Consider the following 23,069-nt stretch of genomic DNA (forward strand, 5'->3'; position numbering starts at 1 on the left):
TTTAGTGTTGGTGATGTGGGTGGGCTGCGGATTAGGGGTTAATAGTTTTATAATAGTATTTGTGATGCTGGGGGATGGCGGTTAGGGATTAATAGGTACTTTATAAGTGTTAGTGTACTTTGTAACATTTTTGTTATGAGTTTCGTGAAACATTTTTGTTTTGCAAAATCCACAACTAATGGTCTTTGATAGCGGAATGGATCATGGCGGTATAAGCTATAACGCTAGCGGAATAGCCGAACTGCACAACCTGTAATACAGATGACCTGAAAATTCCACACTTAAAAGCCATTTTTTGAGTGCGGAATGGACAGTTGCGGTACAGGCTAAAATCATAGCGGTATAGCCGTACCGCCACGACTTGTAAAACAGGTGACCTGCCATTCTGCACTCAAAGGCCAATTTTTCAGTGGTATAGCAGTACCGCAAGACTTGTAATTTAGGTGATTGTTTTTTTATGGCAATGAGTTCGTAATGAATGAGAGAACATAAGTCATTCTAAAAGCTGTTTGAAATTCGATTACTACTGCATGCAAAAGAACAATGCAGAATTAATTCAGATATCAAATTATTTATGTTTTACAGAAACAGACAAAAAACCTTAATTTAACCAATATTTCGCAGGAAACTTGAAAGATAAAAATCCGAATACATCAATCATAACCTGGTGTATCTGTATCTCAGAAAAGCATATTACTGCAAATTCATTTCCATTATATATTAAAAAAGATGAACAAATACTCACCAGAAGAAATATGGGGCAAATTGCTACCCAGCATACCTGCCAGAACCATCCAGGAGAAAACCCCAGCATCTCCTTTATGTCTTTGCAGAATTGCTTAATACCTGCAACATGAAATCACAGTACTGGCTCACAATGGGGAATACATCTAGTTCGCTGTCACATATCTGTGAAGTCTTCTGGGGAAAGTAAAGTTTAATCATTCAAATAGAGCGTGCAATTCTAAACAACTTTACTTCTGTTATTTAATTTGCTTCATTTTCTTGATATCTTTTGTTCAAAAGCATACCTAGGTAGGCTCAGTAGAAAAAATGCACAATTGGTGTCTGCACATATATTCATTTTGTCAGTGGCTCATCTGATGTGTTCAGCTAGCTCCCAGTAGTGCATTTTTGCTCCTTAAACAAAGGACGCCAAGAGAATGAAATTGGAATAGTTGTTTAAAAATGTATGCTCTATTTGGAACATGATTAAAAAAATTGTGTTTTTATGTTCGTTTAATTTATGTAAATACTAATGATACATTTAAAGTATTTGTTGTGGTTTAGTAATCTCCCTAAACATACATCTGGGTAATATTTACAAGAATTTGACAAATAGGGTTTTACGCTTTTTCCTTTCAAGACATTAGCACCTCCACTTACCGTAGAACCAAGACACAGCAATTGCCTCTAGAAATACCACTGTCAGAACTGCTGGGCCTGTGGCATATTCTTCAAACAACTTCACCATGTAGGCACCACCCTATAGACAAGACATTACTACAGGTAGTTAGACACAATATCACTGCACTCAGAATTACTACAGGTAGTTAGACACAATATCACTGCACTCAGCATTACTACAGGTAGTTAGACACAATGGGGGGTAGTTATCAAGCCGTCAACCTCAAATACGCTGCGTATTCCGCAGCGTATTGTGGCGAGGCTGATACGCCTTAGTTATCAAAGGCTCGAGACCGGCAAAAGTAGAATTTTGTGACGTCAGCTTCGATCCGCCGGACTCAGTCCGACACAGATCGATTCTTACGTCACTCCAGATGTTCCGCACACAAGTGCGGCACATTCTCACTACTTTTGCTAGCTATCAAAAAACTAGCAGGTACGCTCGGCACTTTTACGGCCCAGCGTACCTGGTTTTCAAAGCGCCAGCCTGGAGGCGGCGGATCCCATAGGAATCAATGGGAGTCTGACCATAGCGAAAGTACAAGTTCGCTGCTGACAGACATCCCATTGATTTCTATGGGAGCTGTCTACACCTAACACCCTAACATGTACCCCGAGTCTAAACACCCCTAATCTGACCCCCCCTACACCGTCGCCACCTATAATACATTTATTAACCCCTAATCTGCCCCCCCTACACCGTCGCCACCTATAATAAATTTATTAACCCCTATCCTGCCCCCCACTACGCCGCCGCCACTGTAATAAAATGATTAACCCCTAAACCTAACCCTAACCCTAACGCCCCCTAACTTAAATATTAATTAAATAAATCTAAATAAATTAACTCTTATTAACTAAATGAATCCTATTTAAAACTAAATACTTACCTTTAAAATAAACCCTAATATAGCTACAATATAAATAATAATTATATTCTAGCTATCTTAGGATTTATTTTTATTTTACAGGTACCTTTCAATTTATTTTAACCATGTACAATAACTATTAAATAGTTATTAACTATTTAATAGCTTACCTAGCTAAAATAAAGAGAAATGTACCTGTGAAATAAATCCTAACCTAAGTTACAATTACACCTAACACTACACTATACTTTAATAAATTATTCCTATTTAAAAATAAATACTTACCTGTAAAATAAACCCTAAGATAGCTACAATGTAATTAATAATTATATTATAGCTATCTTAGGATTTATATTTATTTTACAGGTAACTTTGTATTTATTTTAGCTAGTTAGAATAGTTATTAAATAGTTATTAACTATTTAATAACTACCTAGCTAAAAGAAATACAAAATTACCTGTAAAATAAATCCTAACTTAAGTTACAATTAAACCTAATACTACACTATCATTAAATTAACTAAATAAACTACCTACAAAGAACTACAATGAAATACAATTACATAAACTAACTAAAGTACAAAAAATAAAAAAAGCTAAGTTACAAAAAATAAAAAATTAAGTTACAAACATGTTAAAAATATTACAACAATTTTAAGCTACTTACACCTAATCTAAGCCCCCTAATAAAATAACAAACCCCCCCCAAAATAAAAAAAATCCCTACCCTATTCTAAATTACATAAATTTCAAAGCTCTTTTACCTTACCAGCCCTTAAAAGGGCCATTTGTGGGGGCATGCCCCAAAAAGTTCAGCTCTTTTGCCTGTAAAATAAAAATACAACCCCCCCCCAACATTAAAACCCACCACCCACATACCCCTAATCTAACCCAAACCCCCCTTACAAAAACCTAACACTAATCCCCTGAAGATCATCCTACCTTGAGTCGTCTTCACTCAGCCGAGCCACCGATGGAACTGAAGAGGACATCCGGAGCGGAAGAAGTTAATCCTCCAAGCGGCGCTGAAGAAATCTTCCATCCGATGAAGTCATCATCCAGGCGGCGCTGAAGAAGTCTTCGATCCGGCCGATGTCATCTTCAAAGAGGCGCTGAAGAGGTCTTCTATCCGGGCGAAGTCATCTTCCAAGCCGGGTCTTGAATCTTCCTTCCGCCGACGCGGAACCACCTTCTTCACCGACGGACTACGACGAATGACGGCTCCTTTAAGGGACGTCATCCAAGATGGCGTCCCCTCAATTCCGATTGGCTGATAGGATTCTATCAGCCAATCGGAATTAAGGTAGGAAAATCTGATTGGCTGATGGAATCAGCCAATCAGATTGAGCTCGCATTCTATTGGCTGTTCCGATCAGCCAATAGAATGCGAGCTCAATCTGATTGGCTGATTGGATCAGCCAATCGGATTGAACTTGAATCTGATTGGCTGATTCCATCAGCCAATCAGATTTTCCTACCTTAATTCCGATTGGCTGATAGAATCCTATCAGCCAATCGGAATTGAGGGGACGCCATCTTGGATGACGTCCCTTAAAGGAGCCGTCATTCGTCGTAGTCCGTCGGTGAAGAAGGTGGTTCCGCGTCGGCGGAAGGAAGATTCAAGACCCGGCTTGGAAGATGACTTCGCCCGGATAGAAGACCTCTTCAGCGCCTCTTTGAAGATGACATCGGCCGGATCGAAGACTTCTTCAGCGCCGCCTGGATGATGACTTCATCGGATGGAAGATTTCTTCAGCGCCGCTTGGAGGATTAACTTCTTCCGCTCCGGATGTCCTCTTCAGTTCCGTCGGTGGCTCGGCTGAGTGAAGACGACTCAAGGTAGGATGATCTTCAGGGGATTAGTGTTAGGTTTTTGTAAGGGGGGTTTGGGTTAGATTAGGGGTATGTGGGTGGTGGGTTTTAATGTTGGGGGGGGGTTGTATTTTTATTTTACAGGCAAAAGAGCTGAACTTTTTGGGGCATGCCCCCACAAATGGCCCTTTTAAGGGCTGGTAAGGTAAAAGAGCTTTGAAATTTATGTAATTTAGAATAGGGTAGGGATTTTTTTTATTTTGGGGGGGTTTGTTATTTTATTAGGGGGCTTAGATTAGGTGTAAGTAGCTTAAAATTGTTGTAATATTTTTAACATGTTTGTAACTTAATTTTTTATTTTTTGTAACTTAGCTTTTTTTATTTTTTGTACTTTAGTTAGTTTATGTAATTGTATTTCATTGTAGTTCTTTGTAGGTAGTTTATTTAGTTAATTTAATGATAGTGTAGTATTAGGTTTAATTGTAACTTAAGTTAGGATTTATTTTACAGGTAATTTTGTATTTATTTTAGCTAGGTAGTTATTAAATAGTTAATAACTATTTAATAACTATTCTCACTAGCTAAAATAAATACAAAGTAACCTGTAAAATAAATATAAATCCTAAGATAGCTATAATATAATTATTAATTACATTGTAGCTATCTTAGGGTTTATTTTGCAGGTAAGTATTTATTTTTAAATAGGAATAATTTATTAAAGTATAGTGTAGTGTTAGGTGTAATTGTAACTTAGGTTAGGATTTATTTCACAGGTACATTTCTCTTTATTTTAGCTAGGTAAGCTATTAAATAGTTAATAACTATTTAATAGTTATTGTACATGGTTAAAATAAATTGAAAGGTACCTGTAAAATAAAAATAAATCCTAAGATAGCTAGAATATAATTATTATTTATATTGTAGCTATATTAGGGTTTATTTTAAAGGTAAGTATTTAGTTTTAAATAGGATTCATTTAGTTAATAAGAGTTAATTTATTTAGATTTATTTAATTAATATTTAAGTTAGGGGGGCGTTATGGTTAGGGTTAGACTTAGGTTTAGGGGTTAATCATTTTATTACAGTGGCGGCGGCGTAGTGGGGGGCAGGATAGGGGTTAATAAATTTATTATAGGTTGCGGCGGGTTCATGGAGCGGCGGTTTAGGGGTTAAACTATTTATTTAGTTGCGGAGAGGTGTGGGATCAGCAGGATAGGGGTTAATAATTTTATAATAGAGGGCGACGGTATAGGGGGGGCAGGATAGGGGTTACTAGGTATAATGTAGGTGGCAGCGGTGTCCGGGAGCGGCGGTTTATGGGGTTAATACATTTATAAGAGTTGCGGCAGGGTCTAGGAGCGGCGGTTTAGGGGTTAATACATTTATAAGAGTTGCGGCAGGGTCTAGGAGCGGCGGTTTAGGGGTTAATACATTTATAAGAGTTGCGGCGGGGTCTAGGAGCGGCGGTTTAGGGGTTAGTAACTTTATTTAGTTGCGGGGGCTCCGGGGGCGCCGGTATAGGGGGCAGAACAGTGCAGTTTAGTGTGAGTGCTTAGTGACAGGCTAGCAATAAAGCTGGGAAAAAGCCGAAGGGCAGCAAGATCGGATGAGTGATAACTGTCACAGTCCGCTGCTCATCGCCCCGCGGCTTTTTGACAGCTTTATTTGATAACTTAGGCGAACGTATTCAAGGTCCGCGGCGGCGAAGGTAGGCGAGCTTAGGCGGACGTATTGGGCCGGCGAAGCCAGAAAAGTAGACGGCTTGATAACTAGCCCCCAATATCACTGCACTCAGCATTACTGCAGGTAGTTAGACACAATATCACTGCACTCAGCATTACTACAGGTAGTTAGACACAATATCACTGCACTCAGCATTACTGCAGGTAGTTAGACACAATATCACTGCACTCAGATTATGATTTATTTCCTGTTTTATAAATTAACACATTTCAAGTACAAGCTAACCAACCAGATACAATTACAAACTAGTCAACAGCTGTTAAAGTGTCAATAAACATTTACACTGTAAACATCATGTCCACATCTAGAATGGCAACACCCAAGGATACTGTATACTGTATAGTGCAGTCTGACTGAGCTTTTCTTTGGGGTTAATCAAGAACTGCTAAGAGTAGTGCACACTTTCATTTACATCTAGGGATACATTTATTAAGCAGCGGATGCCGCTTATTCTGCACAAGCCTTCTTAAGACCGCTGCTCCTTAATTCATTCTCCACCTCTGAGGTGGCAGACTGCAATCATCCCGGGATTGACACCCCCTGCTAGCGGCCGATTGGTCACGAATGTGCAGGGGGTGACATTGCACAAGCATTTCACCAGAAATGCTTGTGCAATGTTAAATGCTGACAGCGTATGCTGTCTGCATTTAGCGATGCAGGGCGGACATGATTCGCTATAGCGAATCATGTCCGCCCGGTGTATGATAAATCTACTCTAAAAAAATGAGGGGTGTGTAGGTCTAGCGCTAGTAAGGCCACCTGCAGCTCTCTCCAAAAGGGTGCCTAGTCACCCTTTCAATGTAAATATGAGTGATGGAGTTTAAGGAGTGAGCGCCAATAGGCAGAGGTGAAGAGATTAGGATACTAATGAGGAAAGTGTAGCAATATAAAAATGAAATATTAAAACTTATTATATATATCTCTAATATAAAAACATATTTAATATATATCTCTGATATAAACACAAAAACAACAATCTATAAACATAGATCCATGTGAACAATAATATAAAAACAGTGGCAAAAATTCAATAATGAAGTAAAAAGCAATAAAAGCAATAATTGGACATAGGAGATATACAAGACTGTGAAGTCCTGGATATAAGATGTTAATATGTGAATCAAATATAATTCTTAAAAAGTTCAAAGGTCATTGACCAAATATGAAACAGTCCAATGTGAGAAAAAATGACACACCGGTGTGTGGAAAAATGTATCCTAAGTCAGTGATGTTCCAAAAAACTGTGGAGATGATAATCCTATTAGTTGTGTAGAGGAATCAAAAAATGACAAAAAATTAGGAATCCCAATAGGAATAGAGGTGCAAATAAAAAATAAAGATAAAAAAGTAGAATATCCAGTCTTGATAAAGGCCTTTCCCAGGCTGAAACGCGTCGACATAAAGGGTGAGATATTGTTTTAATACTTTAAATCAGTATTATCATTGTTCTTAGGATTGCTTTCTATTTTTCCACAGGTTTTACCACATCTTTTTGGATTTATTTTTAAATTTGTTTTGAAATATTTTTCACCACACTGAGGATATATTAACTATTGGATTTGCTTCACAACCAACTATTGTGTTTTGTGCTTCATATTTTATATTTGTATTTGGATAAACATTCTCACACTTTTAACTTTGGTCTTTTTTTTCACATTTTTTCACATTTTTTGGGACACAGTTCATTTTTTCGTTTTTGTTTGGATATTCTACTTTTTATCTTTATTTTTTATTTGTACCTCTATTCCTATTGGGATTCCTCATTTTTTGGCATTTTTTGATTCCTCTACACAACTAATAGGATTATCATCTTCACAGTTTTTTGGAACATCACTGACTTAGGATACATTTTTCCACACACTGGTGTGTCATTTTTTCTCACATTGGACTGTTTCATATTTGGTCAATGACCTTTGAACTTTTTAAGAATTATATTTGATTCACATATTAACATCTTATATCCAGGACTTCACAGTCTTGTATATCTCCTATGTCCAATTATTGCTTTTATTGCTTTTTACTTCATTATTGAATTTATGCCACTGTTTTTATAATATTGTTCACATGGATCCATGTTTATAGATTGTTGTTTTTGTTTTTATATCAGAGATATATATTAAATATGTTTTTATATTAGAGATATATATAATAAGTTTTAATATTTCATTTTTATATTGCTACACTTTCCTCATTAGTATCCTAATCTCTTCACCTCTGCCTATTGGCGCTCACTCCTTAAACTCCATCACTCGTATGATAAATCTACCCCATAGCCTCAGTATATCCACAGCACATCAGACAATGTACACAAATTCTTCTGGGTGCCTCCCTGGACTGCTCTTTCAAAAAATATTGGTTGTTTTTCTGCTCCCAATATATGTTTTGAGTGATCGCAACACAAGTGATAACACCATTTCTGTATTGGAAAACGTTTGGATCGGATCAGAGCAGTTAATGCGAAGTCACCCAATTGATGCATGAAGACTGTGACAGACCCCTCTGTCAGCCTCCCTACGGATTATGGATTCAGGCATTATGTTAACTCACCCTGTGCCCATTATAGGTACAGGGTGCAAATCCAACAGTACTGGAGGGGTTAACTTCAGTTTTGAGTAACTGTATTGTCTAAGACAGTTGTTGTTAGCAGTTGTTGTTGCACCAGTTTTAAGCAGTGGCTAGAAGCAAAATAAATAGCTGATTTAGACTTAAACTTGGACTGAATTATTTAGACAAAATTTTTAAGATGAGGATGTCTCTGCCTAACTAAAAGATATTGCGGATCCTATTGTCTCTCTGCTACAATTGGTGGCAAGCGACGGGTTAGTCCTCATAGCCCAGAAGAGCAACTGCACATCCGAACCTAATGGGAATACAGTATGAAAGGCTGAAAAGAGCCACCCTTAAAGACCTGCTAGAACAACTGTACAGTGAGTTTTTATACTGTTAAGTCTGGGAAAAGTAAAGTAGAAGGGAAAATGTTGCTTCAAGGAATAATTGTGAGTTACTGCACACACAGCAATAATCAGACTGAGCAGACAGATAGAGAACACTGTTTGCTCCGGACCTAATGGGAATACAGTATGAAAGGCTGAAAAGAGCCACCCTTAAAGACCTGCTAGAACAACTGTACAGTGAGTTGTTATACTGTTAAGTCTGGGAAAAGTAAAGTAGAAGGGAAAATGTTGCTTCAAGGAATAATTGTGAGTTACTGCACACACAGCAATAGTCAGACTGAGCAGACAGACAGAGAACACAGTTTGCTTGTTACAGGACTTAAAAAAGCGACTTCTTGAGGAGGGAGATTATTACAATACTGACCGAGATGGACGGAGTACCAGGGCCCGAAGGAACCAATGAGCCCAGCATATCAGACAGAACTCCCGAAGAAGCAAGCTTTGACCGGGCGGTTAAAATAAGACTGGCACATTATGGCCCCAACCCGACTGCCGAAATTATTGACTGGGTCATAGCAGCTGTGGATGCCAACCTACTTCGCCAAAGCAGCGCTGCAGCAGCCCAAGTCACAACAACCCCAGTGGAAAAGAGAAAGGTACATTTTGCAGCTTTTAAAAACTTGATGGAAACAGAAGGAGAGATTGATGGATACCTTGCGGATTTTGAGAGGCAATGTGCACTACACAAGGTACCAGCAGAGGACTGGGTCACGATATTATCCGGAAAATTATCCGGCCGGGCCAGTGAGGCTTTTCGGGCCATTCCAGATGAGGAAGTCGGGGATTATAATGCTGTAAAAGAGACTCTGCTCTCCAGGTATGCAATTACACCGGAGGCATACAGGAGGCGGTTCAGAGACACTGTTAAACTAGCTGGAGATTCCTGCGTCGAGTGGGCATATAAGGTGCACAGCACAGCAGCTCACTGGATAGTGGGGTGCCAAGCCATATCTGGGGAAGAGGTGCTGCAGCTATTCTTGTTGGAACATTGCTTCGACAAGTTATCCGTAGGAGTTAGAGAGTTGGTTCGGGACCGTAAACCCTCTACCCTGCATGAAGTTGCTCGCCTGGCAGATGAGTATACGGATGCCCGCAAACTGGACACTGCTACCACTAAGATCCCTGCCAGAGTGGAGTACAGACCCACAGTCACCCCAGCAGCTACCAGTTACCAACCCCTGGTGCACCGCTCTACCACACCGCCTTCAGCCATGAACTATCCTCAGACAGCCCGGTTCAACTCACGGGATTACTCACAGCCTATTCGGTGCTTTGGATGTAAGCGACTAGGGCACAAAAGACCAAAGTGTCCCCTAAACACAGCAAACCAAGCACAGTCCTGGAGGAGACCCTCCGGCGGAAACCCACGTAACCCTCAGCCTGCTGCCCACTGCATAAAGGAGGAAGAATGCTGGGGCATCCTACATGAAGCAGACCCCATGCAAGCTGCCCATCGGGATAACCGACAACAGCACTGGCAACTGGTTAAAGTGAATGGGAAGGAGGTCAGTGGTCTACAAAATACTGGTGCTACCATGACCTTGCTCCAAAAGAACTTGGTGTCCGAGAACCAGCACACTGTGGCTGTGAGGGTAGCAGGGGGCGCTGTGTTCCGCCTACCTGTTGCCCGGGTACATTTGGATTGGGGAGTGGGCGCTAGACATGTGAATGTGGGGGTCCTGAAGGGTTTACCAGCTGATGTTCTCCTTGGAAATGACTTGGCCCCCCTTGTTTCTGCCTACGCTCCCATGGGTCCCACCGATGTTAACCTTGTGACTACCCGAGCCCAGATCTGTGCCACAGAGATTGACGCACCTGCTGCTGAGCCCCAGGACTCTGAGCTCAGTAAATCTCTGTCCACTATTGATACGTGGAAGTCCCGTTACAATGCGCTGATGAAGGAGAAGAGTCAAGTAGAGGATGAAATGGTCACGTTAAACAATCACGTAACGATGCTAGCGGGAGAAAAGAGGAGCGCAGAGAAAAAAGCGCATTTAGAACGGGAATCTCTGCTAGACAAGCTGCTCTGACAGACCGCAGAAAACACCAGCTTGAGAGTGGAACATGAAACATTAAAGACAAACTTAGCGACACTGGAGGAAAAGCTGACGCTGGCTCATAGTGAGGTGCAGCAACTCAAGGGCAACTTACGTCAGTATGAAGGACTTGTGGATACCTATAAAGAGCAGGTACAAAAAACTCGTAAAGAAGCCGATGAGATTTGTCTCCAACTGGAAAGAAGCGTCTCTGAAAACAAAAACTTGAAGGAATGTTTAGCCCTGGTCTGGGCACTGAAGAAGTTGAACCCTTATTTATACGGACAGGAATTCTCTCTCATAACGGGAATGCAGATGGATTGTACTGGCAAACTGACATTCCTACCACCTCCTAGTCTGGTCATCCCCAAGTTGACCCGCCAAAGGGTCAAGCCGGGTCTGCCGGAGTGTCCCACAAGGAGGGGGCCATGTGACAGACCCCTCTGTTAACCTCCCTACAGATTATGGATTCAGGCATTATGTTAAGTCACCCTGTGCCCATTATAGGTGCAGGGTGCAAATCCAACAGTACTGGAGGGGTTAACTTCAGTTTTGAGTAACTGTTAGTTTTGAGTAACTGTATTGTCTAAGACAGTTGTTGTTAGCAGTTGTTGTTAGCAGTTGTTGTTGTTGCACCAGTTTTAAGCAGTGACTAGAAGCAAAATAAATAGCATATTTAGACTTAAACTTGAACTGAATTATTTAGACGACATTTTTAAGATGAGGATGTCTCTGCCTAACTAAAAGATATTGCGGATCCTACTGTCTCTCCGCTACAAAGACCATTAACTTTGGTGATAACAATCTCCCCGACCACTAGTTTTGCACTATATTTCAACAACAAAATGGACACATAGAATTTGGAATAGTTCTACGATGTTGTGCATGGGGAATACACTCTGAAATGGCCAAAGATGCTATTTTAGATTAAAAAAATAATACATAAGATTCCTTGAGAGACAGGCCAATAAAATAAAAAGCTTTATTAAATATCTATCTACCTGTCAACCGCAATAACTAATAAAGTACATTAACCCCGAATCCGCCATTAACCCACATCACAATAAACCTAATAAAACTATTAACCCCTAATCCAAAATTAACCCACAACGCAATAAACCTAATAAAATTATTAACCCCTAATCCGCCAAACCCCAGAACACAAATAACTAATTAAGGCCTAGATTTGGAGTTTGGCGTTAGCCGTGAAAACCAGCGTTAGAGGCTCCTAACGCTGGTTTTAGGCTAACTCTGGTATTTGGAGTCACTCAAAAAAGGGTCTAATGCTCACTTTACAGCCGCGACTTTTCCATACCGCAGATCCCCTTACGTAAATTGCGTATCCTATCTTTTCAATGGGATTTTTCTAACTCCGGTATTTAGAGTCATGGCTGAAGTGAGCGTTAGAAATCTAACGACAAAACTCCAGCCGCAGGAAAAAAGTCAGTAGTTAAGAGCTTTCTGGGCTAACGCCGGTTCATAAAGCTCTTAACTACTGTACTCTAAAGTACACTAACACCCATAAACTACCTATGTACCCCTAAACCGAGGTCCCCCCACATCGCCGCCACTCGATTACATTTTTTTAACCCCTAATCTGCCGACCGCCAAATACGTTATCCTTATGTACCCCTAATCTGCTGCCCCTAACACCGCCGACCCCTATATTATATTTAGTAACCCCTAACTTGCCCCCCACAACGTCGCCGCAAGCTACCTACACTTATTAACCCCTAATCTGCCGACCGCAAAGCGCCGCCACCTACGTTATCCTTATGTACCCCTAATCTGCTGCCCCTAACACCGCCGACCCCTATATTATATTTAGTAACCCCTAACCTGCCCCCCACAATGTCGCCGCCAGCTACCTACACTTATTAACCCCTAATCTGCCGACCGCAAAGCGCCGCCACCTACGTTATCCTTATGTACCCCTAATCTGCTGCCCCTAACACCGCCGACCCCTATATTATATTTATTAACCCCTAATCTGCCCCCCACAACGTCGCCTCCACCTGCCTACACTTATTAACCCCTAATCTGCCGAGCGGACCTGAGCGCTACTATAATAAAATTATTAACCCCTAATCCGCCTCACTAACCCTAAAATAAATAGTATTAACCCCTAATCTGCCCTCCCTAACATCGCCGACACCTAACTTCAATTATTAACCCCTAATCTGCCGACCGGAGCTCACCGCTATTCTAATAAATGTATTAACCCCTAAAGCTAAGTCTAACCCTAACACTAACACCCCCCCCTAAATTAAATATAATTTTAATCTAACAAAATTAATTAACTCTTATTAAATAAATTATTCCTATTTAAAGCAAAATACTTACCTGTAAAATAAATCCTAATATAGCTACAATATAAATTATAATTACATTGTAGCTATTTTAGGATTAATATTTATTTTACAGGCAACTTTGTAATTATTTTAACCAGGTACAATAGCTATTAAATAGTTAAGAACTATTTAATAGTTACCTAGTTAAAATAATTACAACATTACCTGTAAAATAACTAAAGTGCAAAAAATAAAAAAGAACTAAGTTACAAAAAATAAAAAAATATCTACAAACATAAGAAAAATATTACAACAATTTTAAACTAATTACACCTACTCTAAGCCCCCTAATAAAACAACAAAGCCCCCCAAAATAAAAAATGCCCTACCCTATTCTAAATTACTAAAGTTAAAAGCTCTTTTACCTTACCAGCCCTGAACAGGGCCCTTTGCGGGGCATGCCCCAAGAAGTTCAGCTCTTTTGCCTGTAAAACAAACATACAATACCCCCCCCCCAACATTACAACCCACCACCCACATACCCCTAATCTAACCCAAACCCCCCTTAAATAAACCTAACACTAAGCCCCTGAAGATCTTCCTACCTTATCTTCACCATACCAGGTTCACCGATCCGTCCTGAACAGCTCCTCCGATGTCCTGATCCAAGCCCAAGCGGGGGGCTGAAGATGTCCATGATCCGGTCGAAGTCTTCATCCAAGCGGGGCAGAAGAGGTCTTCCATCCGATTGAAGTCTTCATCCAAGCGGGGCAGAAGAGGTCTTCCATCCGATTGAAGTCTTCATCCAGGCGGCATCTTCTATCGACATCCATCTGGAGCGGAGCGGCAGCATCCTGAAGACCTCCGACGCGGAACATCCATCCTGGCCGACGACTGAACGACGAATGACGGTTCCTTTAAATGATGTCATCCAAGATGGCGTCCCTCGAATTCCGATTGGCTGATAGGATTCTATCAGCCAATCGGAATTAAGGTAGAAATATTCTGATTGGCTGATGGAATCAGCCAATCAGATTTAGCTCGCATTCTATTGGCTGATCGGAACAGCCAATAGAATGCGAGCTCAATCTGATTGGCTGATTGGATCAGCCAATCGGATTGAACTTGATTCTGATTGGCTGATTCCATCAGCCAATCAGAATATTCCTACCTTAATTCCGATTGGCTGATAGAATCCTATCAGCCAATCGGAATTCGAGGGACGACATCTTGGATGACGTCATTTAAAGGAACCGTCATTCGTCGTTCAGTCGTTGGCCAGGATGGATGTTCCGCGTCGGAGGTCTTTAGGATGCTGCCGCTCCGTTCCAGATGGATGTCGATAGAAGATGCCGCCTGGATGAAGACTTCAATCGGATGGAAGACCTCTTCTGCCCCGCTTGGATGAAGACTTCAATCGGATGGAAGACCTCTTCTGCCCCGCTTGGATGAAGACTTCGACCGGATCATGGACATCTTCAGCCCCCCGCTTGGGCTTGGATCGGGACATCGGAGGAGCTCTTCAGGACCGATCGGTGAACCTGGTATGGTGAAGACAAGGTAGGAAGATCTTCAGGGGCTTAGTGTTAGGTTTATTTAAGGGGGGTTTGGGTTAGATTAGGGGTATGTGGGTGGTGAGTTGTAATGTTGGGGGGGGGTATTGTATGTTTTTTTTACAGGCAAAAGAGCTGAACTTCTTGGGGCATGCCCCGCAAAGGGCCCTGTTCAGGACTGGTAAGGTAAAAGAGCTTTTAACTTTAGTAATTTAGAATAGGGTAGGGCATTTTTTATTTTGGGGGGCTTTGTTGTTTTATTAGGGGGCTTAGAGTAGGTGTAATTAGTTTAAAATTGTAATATTTTTCTTATGTTTGTAGATATTTTTTTATTTTTTGTAACTTAGTTCATTTTTATTTTTTGTACTTTAGTTAGTTTATTTCATTGTAGTTATTTGTAGGTATTGTATTTAATTAATGTATTGATAGTGTAGTGTTAGGTTTAATTGTAGGTAATTGTAGGTATTTTATTTAATTAATTTAATGATAGTATAGTGTTAGGTTTAATTGTAACTTAGGTTAGGATTTATTTTACAGGTAATTTTGTAATTATTTTAACTAGGTAACTATTAAATAGTTCTTAACTATTTAATAGCTATTGTACCTGGTTAAAATAATTACAAAGTTGCCTGTAAAATAAATATTAATCCTAAAATAGCTACAATGTAATTATAATTTATATTGTAGCTATATTAGGATTTATTTTACAGGTAAGTATTTAGCTTTAAATAGGAATAATTTATTTAATAAGAGTTAATTAATTTCGTTAGATTAAAATTATATTTAACTTAGGGGGGTGTTAGTGTTAGGGTTAGACTTAGCTTTAGGGGTTAATACATTTATTAGAATAGCGGTGAGCTCCGGTCAGCAGATTAGGGGTTAATAATTGAAGTTAGGTGTCGGCGATGTTAGGGAGGGCAGATTAGGGGTTAATACTATTTATTATAGGGTTAGTGAGGCGGATTAGGGGTTAATAACTTTATTATAGTAGCGCTCAGGTCCGCTCGGCAGATTAGGGGTTAATAAGTGTAGGCAGGTGGAGGCGACGTTGTGGGGGGCAGATTAGGGGTTAATAAATATAATATAGGGGTCGGCGGTGTTAGGGGCAGCAGATTAGGGGTACATAAGGATAATGTAAGTAGCGGCGGTTTACGGAGCGGCAGATTAGGGGTTAATAATAATATGCAGGGGTCAGCGATAGCGGGGGCGGCAGAATAGGGGTTAATAAGTGTAAGGTTAGGCGTGTTTAGACTCGGGGTACATGTTAGAGTGTTAGGTGCAGACGTAGGAAGTGTTTACGCATAGCAAACAATGGGGCTGCGTTAGGAGCTGAACGCTGCTTTTTTGCAGGTGTTAGGTTTTTTTTCAGCTCAAACAGCCCCATTGTTTCCTATGGGGGAATCGTGCACGAGCACGTTTTTGAGGCTGGCCGCTTGCGTAAGCAACTCTGGTATCGAGAGTTGAAGCTGCGTTAAAAATGCTCTACGCTCCTTTTTTGGAGCCTAACGCAGCCTTTATGTGGACTCTCAATACCAGAGTTATTTTTATGGTGCGGCCAGAAAAAAAGCCGGCGTTAGCTATGCGGGTCCTTACCGACAAAACTCTAAATCTAGGCCTAAATGACTAAACTTCCTAACCTAACACTCCCCAAATTAACCCCAATTACCTAAATTAAAAAATACTAACTTACAATTAAAATAAAAAGCTAACATTACTTAAAAAAAAAAAAAAGATTAAATTAATCTAAGATTAAAAAAAAGAAAAAAAAGTCTAACATTACATAAAATAATAAACCGATGTAAAGCGGGCTGATATGTGGTGTAACGTTAGAATAAAAGGTTATTTACTGGTGCATTATTAACGCAACTGATTGATAAGATCTACAGCTCACACTCTCAGATTGTTAGATTCTTAATACTTTTCCATCACAACATTTATGCCTAGAAAAAAAAATAAAAAAAATAATAATAAACCAAATTATCAAACATAAAAAAAATAAACCTAATCCCTATGAACATAAAAAAGGGCTCCCAAAATACCCCCCCCCTAATCTAATACTAAACTACCAATAGCCCTTAAAAGTTAAACAGCTCTTTTACCTTAAAAAATACTAAGTCCCCCCACCCACCAAACTCCCCAAAATAAAAAAACCTAACACTAAAAAAATCTTAAACTACTCATTGCCGCTAAAGGGGCATTTGTATGGGCATTGCCCTTAAAAGGGCAATCAGCTCTTTTACTGCCCTTAAAAGGGCATTCTGCTCTTTTAAGAGTGCCCAATAAATCCCTAATCTAAAATAAAACCCCCCCCAAAAAAAACAACAACCTAAGTCTAACCCCAAATTGGTATTCACCGTTTCTGAAGTCCGGCGGAGAATGTCCTGTTCAGGCGGTGAAGTTTTCCAGGCGGTGAGAGCTACTGAAATCCTATTGGCTGATTTGAACAGCAAATAGGATTTCAGTAGCTCTCATCCTATTGGCTAATTTGAATTTGAGGAATCAAATCAGCCAATAGGAATGCAAGGGACGCCATATTTAAACGCGTACCTTGAATTCACTATTCAGTGTACGGCAGCGATCGTTCGCAGAGGATCCTCCACGCTTCATGGCTCGGCCGTTTGTCCATCCTGCTCCGTGCTCATCTCCGCGCTGGCTTGGTCCTGGATGAAGAAGGAAGAGGTTCCCACTTGGAAGAAGACTTCACCGCCGGCGTCTGGAACAGGACCTTCTCTGTACCTATTTGAGGGTTAGAGTTAGGATTTTTTTTTTGGGGGGGGGAATTTGTTTTTTTTTAGATTAGGGATTTATTGGGCATTCTTAAAATAGCTGAATGCCCTTTTAAGGGCAGTAAAAGAGCTGAATGCGGGGCGTGTCTCTGGGCAGCACCTTGAATGGATGAAATATCGGTTTCTCTGAGGGGAACATTCATAATATGCCTATTATCGGTGTCTAAGAGAATCATCCATCTACCTCAACCTGATAACTAGAAACTACAAATTCAGCTGAATCGAATGATATAACAATATTGGGTATTCCACCCTTGATAACTGATCTGGAGCATTGAGGCCTAAGGCAGACTCCTCAGATAGATACAACACCTCCCCCGGGTATACAGTGTACTATCACTGAAAATTCTAGACACTACTATCAAAGCGTGATACAAGCAATGGAAAATCGAAAGATTATTGATATAATAAGCTCAATCCTGGAGTCTTATAGAGTCCAACCCAGTAGCGACATAGAGATGGCATTTAGATTCGACTTCTGCAGCCACATGAAAATGGAGGAGCAGCCGCAAGAAGCAAATCCATCTACACATTACCAGGAGCCTAACACAGGAGGAAAGTACAGTAGCTACCGGTCATAACATAAAGAACAAAAATATTTCTGGCCAAAACAGAGTGTTTGATCACTTAGGGGTTAATACTGCAACTAAAGACACTGCACCATATGCCCTTGAAGTTGCGTGTACACAACAGCGTTTCTGGCAAAGACAGGACTACAAAGCTCCACATCTTTCGTGACCATGTAGAGATCCGGACCGTAGCTTCTACCTAAATACGGCGAGATACACAGGAGAGGATATGTTGGACACGCTCCGACAGTGGCCGGGGTGCGCGGGTCTCACAAAGCCTGAGGTAATATCTCTGAGACGGAAGGCTCCTCACCCAGAACCAGCATGCCATGGAGGACACAGAGAGCGATCCCTCAGGAGTTATTTATGTTGCCAGCATGAAAGATTCATGAGAGACATGACCATACCTGCACAAGCATTACAGTAGGAGTCGGCTGAAAAAGCTTTACTTGATCTGTTATGGACTGGCTATCAGATGTTTCTCTATGGATCGCTGTGTCTAAATTACAATGCCAGAACTCTCTCTCTTTAAGACAGTCTCATTGTTATGTAGGTGACAATTTGCCCCTAGCCTTTTTCCGAGTTACGATAAAGGTGTTAATATATCCTTTGTGTAATATTAAGGTCAGAGTACTGATGGTCAATAATAGCATAACTGAAACTCATATTTAAGTATTTGCGAAGACAGAATATGTATATATATATATATATATATATACTTGCTTAGTTTAAAAGTCACTGAAGTCAGCTCCATCCTCTCACATTCTTATGACTATACAAATATGGTATATTGTTATCTACCTATTTTTGCTCTGTATGAGTTCCACTACCAAAATGTTGTTAACATTTATCCTATTTAGGCGAATCTTTGTCAATTATAATTAAGGTCTCTCCTTTTTCTATTCTGAGTGACTATCTAGCCAGATATAACTGTTTGTTCATTTATATCCTTATAGTTGAAGCATTTATTTTTTCATAAGCTTCATAGTATATACACTATTAAATTTCATTGCTTGTTTGTAACTATAGTTTTAAGAGTCCAAGAGTGGCCCTATATGTCCCACTACTAGTATATACCCTCTACCAAGTTCCCCAGTGTTGGGGTTGGCAGATTAGGGGATGGGGTGATGGCGGATATAGGGGTTTTGACGTGTGGGGTTTATTTTTAGGAGGCGTGCTAGACTTTTACAAGAGAATTAACTTTTTTTTTTTTCTTAGGCGTCTGCAGTATCTAAAGTATCGTAAGTCACTGGCGACTCCAGAAATTTGTATTTACGCACATTTCTGGACATCACTAGTTTATCTGACTTACAGCACTTTATGAACTGCCGACACCGTATATGTTCTTCCCAGATGTGCAAGGGGAAATTACAGGCGACGTGGGTTTCAGCAGTTACGCTGAAGCCTGCAACGCATATGTAATCTCGCCCCATATGGGAAGAGTTTTTCTTTGGATGAATCTAGAGGAGGCTAATATAAAATATACCACTGTTTTTGGAATTACAACTTCTGAACAATCTGAAAGCCTAAATCAGAACCTCTTCAGGGTATAGAAGATCCCTTCTCTTGTCATCAGATAGTTTTTTTAATCATTGAAGTTTGCTACAACATTGACTATTTTAACTACTGGATTTGTTGTTACTCCTGTTTTGTTGCAATTCTTGATTAAGGTACGCAAGGCTAGTTAATAAATAATACTTTGTTTATCATTCATCATATTTTAACTGCCAATTAAGAATTGAGTTTTAAATGTTCAAAGTTTTGATGGCATCTTGTCATATAATTATAACACAGTTGTCATCAGATATCAACTCTGAAGGTTAACTTTCAGATGCAAAAAAAACTGCCAGTGTAAAAATGTTCTTTGATGATTTTGATAAAAAGGAAACCTGTGTATTCCTCCTCCTCTTATATATAAGGGCTCTATTGATTTCCAACCTTGATTTAAAATACCATTCAGCCAACTGTTTTTCACTTTAGGTCTAAATCGAGGAAACAGAAAATCTTCTTAACATACTCAAAAGAACATTGAAAGGGGTTTGTCTGTACTTCAACCTCATCTTCAGACTTCACACTTTATTTCAAAGTGCTAACTACTCTGATTTAAATACAATCATCATCTAGAATCAGAACTATCTCCTTAAAATAGCTGACTTCATGAAGATACTTTGTACAGCCAGGATCATCTCTAACCTGCATCTCTGAGGGGCTAAACACGTTGCAAGTCTCCATAAAGGAGATGAATGGAAGGCAACTTTTTATTTGGATTTTTGGCATTAAGAATACTTGGTTATGTCCTATTCCTTTATAATCCTTCTACAATTGTCAGAGATCTCCTTGCAAATTGGTATGCAGGTATTTTCTGATAATTTACTGGAATGCTGCGGCTTTATAACAGAATTCCTTAATGTTCTAAAGAACTGTCCAGTTTATCCCTATTCATCTCCTTTTATTGCTGAAGTAGATGCATCTAAACAAGTTGTATGAGCTATTCTGTCCCATCTAAGGATGTGCTATTTTCAATAACATTTTTCTCTCAGAAACTTTCTCCCACAAGTAGATTATAGTGATAGAATTAAGTTTGATCAAACGGATATTAAAGGAGTGGCATCATTATCCTGACAGAGAAGTCCAACATTTTACCATCTACATGGATTAGATTAACTTTAGTCAGCTAAATGGTTGAGTCTTGGGAGCCGATTTATTCTTGGGGGCCAAATTATCAAGCTCTGAATGGACCTTGATGCCCCCTGTTTCAGGCGAGCCTTCAGGCTCCCCGGAAACAGAAGTTATGAAGCAGTGGTCTAAAGACCGCTGCTCCATAACTTGTCCATCTGCTTTGAGGCGTCGGACAGAAATCAACACGATCGAATACGATCGGGTTGATTGACACCCCCTGCTAGCAGCTGATTGGCCTCAAATCTGCAGGGGCAGTATTGCACAAGCAGTTTTGGTGAACTGCTTGTGCAATGATAAATGCCGACAGCTTATGCTGCCGGCATTTATCGATGTGCTGCGGACATGATACGCTACTTCCTATCATGTCCGCTCGCACTTTGATAAATATGCCCCTTGGTCCAGACTCGCTTTATGGGAGTTATTAAGCTTCCAAATTACATATAAATAAAGTGCAAAGAATAGTAAAGCTGATGCACTATCTATAATCCATAACGCAGATGTTTCAGAACATTCTGATCCTGTCCGTTCTCTACTATAATTGGGGCCACAGTTTTTTGCCTTGAAGAAAAGGTTTGACATTTACCTGCCACTCAGTTGATCTTACTTCATTTACCTATTCTAACCCAGTAGACTGACTTGTGTTACTTTCCCAACTATATACAGTATATGTGCTACTGTCATTTTTAATGTAAGCCCTTAAAAACCTACATGGCAATCCTTGAATTCTGTATCTGAGACTTTTTCATTATTAATTAAGGGCCAGAATACTGAGTGCGCTCCACTCAGTAATACCAATGCACATAAATTGCAGAGAGCCAAGCACTCACGAGCACGCTTCCATAGGCTCCGATTAGAGCCTTGTTTTCAATGCAGCAGCCACAGCAAACCGCCTAGCACAGTGCATGGGGCAAATTGTGCAACTTTGGGCAGCAATAAATAAATATAGATGTATAGAAACATATACATATATATTCATAGAGAAAACACAGTCCCCCATTGACCTCCATGTAAAGGCACTTTAGGTACCGTTTTTTTTTTTCTAACACCACACATCCCCTCACTTTAACCCCTTATAACTGCTTTGTGCAATTTAAAAAAAATAATAATATATATGTATATACAGTATATATATATAGCTGAATATATATATATATATATATATATATATATATATATATTATTGTACTGTACTGTCCTCTTTATTTTGGGGGCAATTGGGGCAACTTTTCATTTTTAAGCAGAGGTCTGACCTCTGGTTAATTGCGCTTAGCGCAAAGTGATAACTTGAGCTAGCGGCCACATTAACCAGCCACTTGTAATGGCTAGTTATTTAACGTGCGCTTGTAAACAGGCAAATTTGTCCCTTTGCGGCCGCACGTTAAGATAGCGCCTCACTTGTAATCTAGCCCAAAGTAAGTTGTTTGTCTGCATATTTGAATATTATACCTGATAGAGGTTCATGATAACTTCTACATTTTTGGATTTTTTTTTCTTATTCTGGTTATTAGTCTCTCATTATCCTTAGCCTACCCGAGAACAAAGGTCAAACAATGTTTCTCCAGGCTAGCTGGTACACGTTATTACCATCAGCATAACTCGTATATATCAATGTCACAATTCTGCAGTTTTTTTTCACATTTCTTCATCAACTTCATCCTTTACTTACTCCATCCAATGTCAGGGATGAAAACTATAGCTGTTTGCTATTTACAGTCATGTGATTTGCTGCTGTTCTCATTCAGAACTCTTGTTTTCATGCAGTGCCTTGATGCTTTCATATAGTGCCCAAATATTGTCATGCAGTGCCGCTCTGTTCTCATTCATTGCTCCACTGATCTTACACAGTACCTTTATTTGCCCCCCAGTTCTTATGCAGTACTACCACTACACTAATACCTATGCTTTCCTCATACTATACAATGATAAAGAAAATATGACTGGAGCATGGAAGCTTAACATTAAAAAGTCAGCAAACTGGTTAGCAGTAATGCTGTAGGCTTTCCTCCTTTAGCTAACATGCAGCTATAAGTGTTATAGTAGCTTGAATCATACAGCCTCATTGGGCTGGACATTTCTGACTCAGATCTATTAAAGAATTTAAATTTTGAAAATAAGTTTATCCCCCCCCCCCCAATACAAGTGAATTAGCATTAGCAAAAATGCTTCTAGTAAAAGTTATCAGTGCCAGGACAAATGTACATATGCCCTGTGCATTTACATTTAAATACTGTGTCTGCTCAGAGAGCATAGATTGCATCAATACCTGCCGGCTTTGGTAAATACCTGCCACGACCAGCTTTCTAGGCAGAGGCAGTGTTTGAATGAAGTTGCTCGGGGCATATGTACATATGCTCTGTGCTGATTATCAAA

General features: G+C 39.9%; 1 protein-coding gene across 2 annotated transcripts in view; it reads right to left on the minus strand.

Annotated features, from left to right (window-relative positions):
• Nucleotides 1-23,069, minus strand: part of SLC6A4 (solute carrier family 6 member 4) — a 236,591-nt gene that overhangs the window by 26,304 nt on the left and 187,218 nt on the right. For both annotated transcript variants that reach the window (XM_053706143.1, XM_053706142.1), the window contains exons 11-12: nt 1,387-1,486; nt 746-846 (exon numbers count right to left, since the gene is read on the minus strand). In XM_053706143.1, coding sequence (XP_053562118.1) covers nt 746-846; nt 1,387-1,486 — 201 coding nt within the window. The remainder of the gene's footprint in view (nt 1-745; nt 847-1,386; nt 1,487-23,069) is intronic.

Source organism: Bombina bombina, chromosome 3, assembly GCF_027579735.1.
Source record: "Bombina bombina isolate aBomBom1 chromosome 3, aBomBom1.pri, whole genome shotgun sequence".
NCBI lineage: Eukaryota > Metazoa > Chordata > Amphibia > Anura > Bombinatoridae > Bombina > Bombina bombina.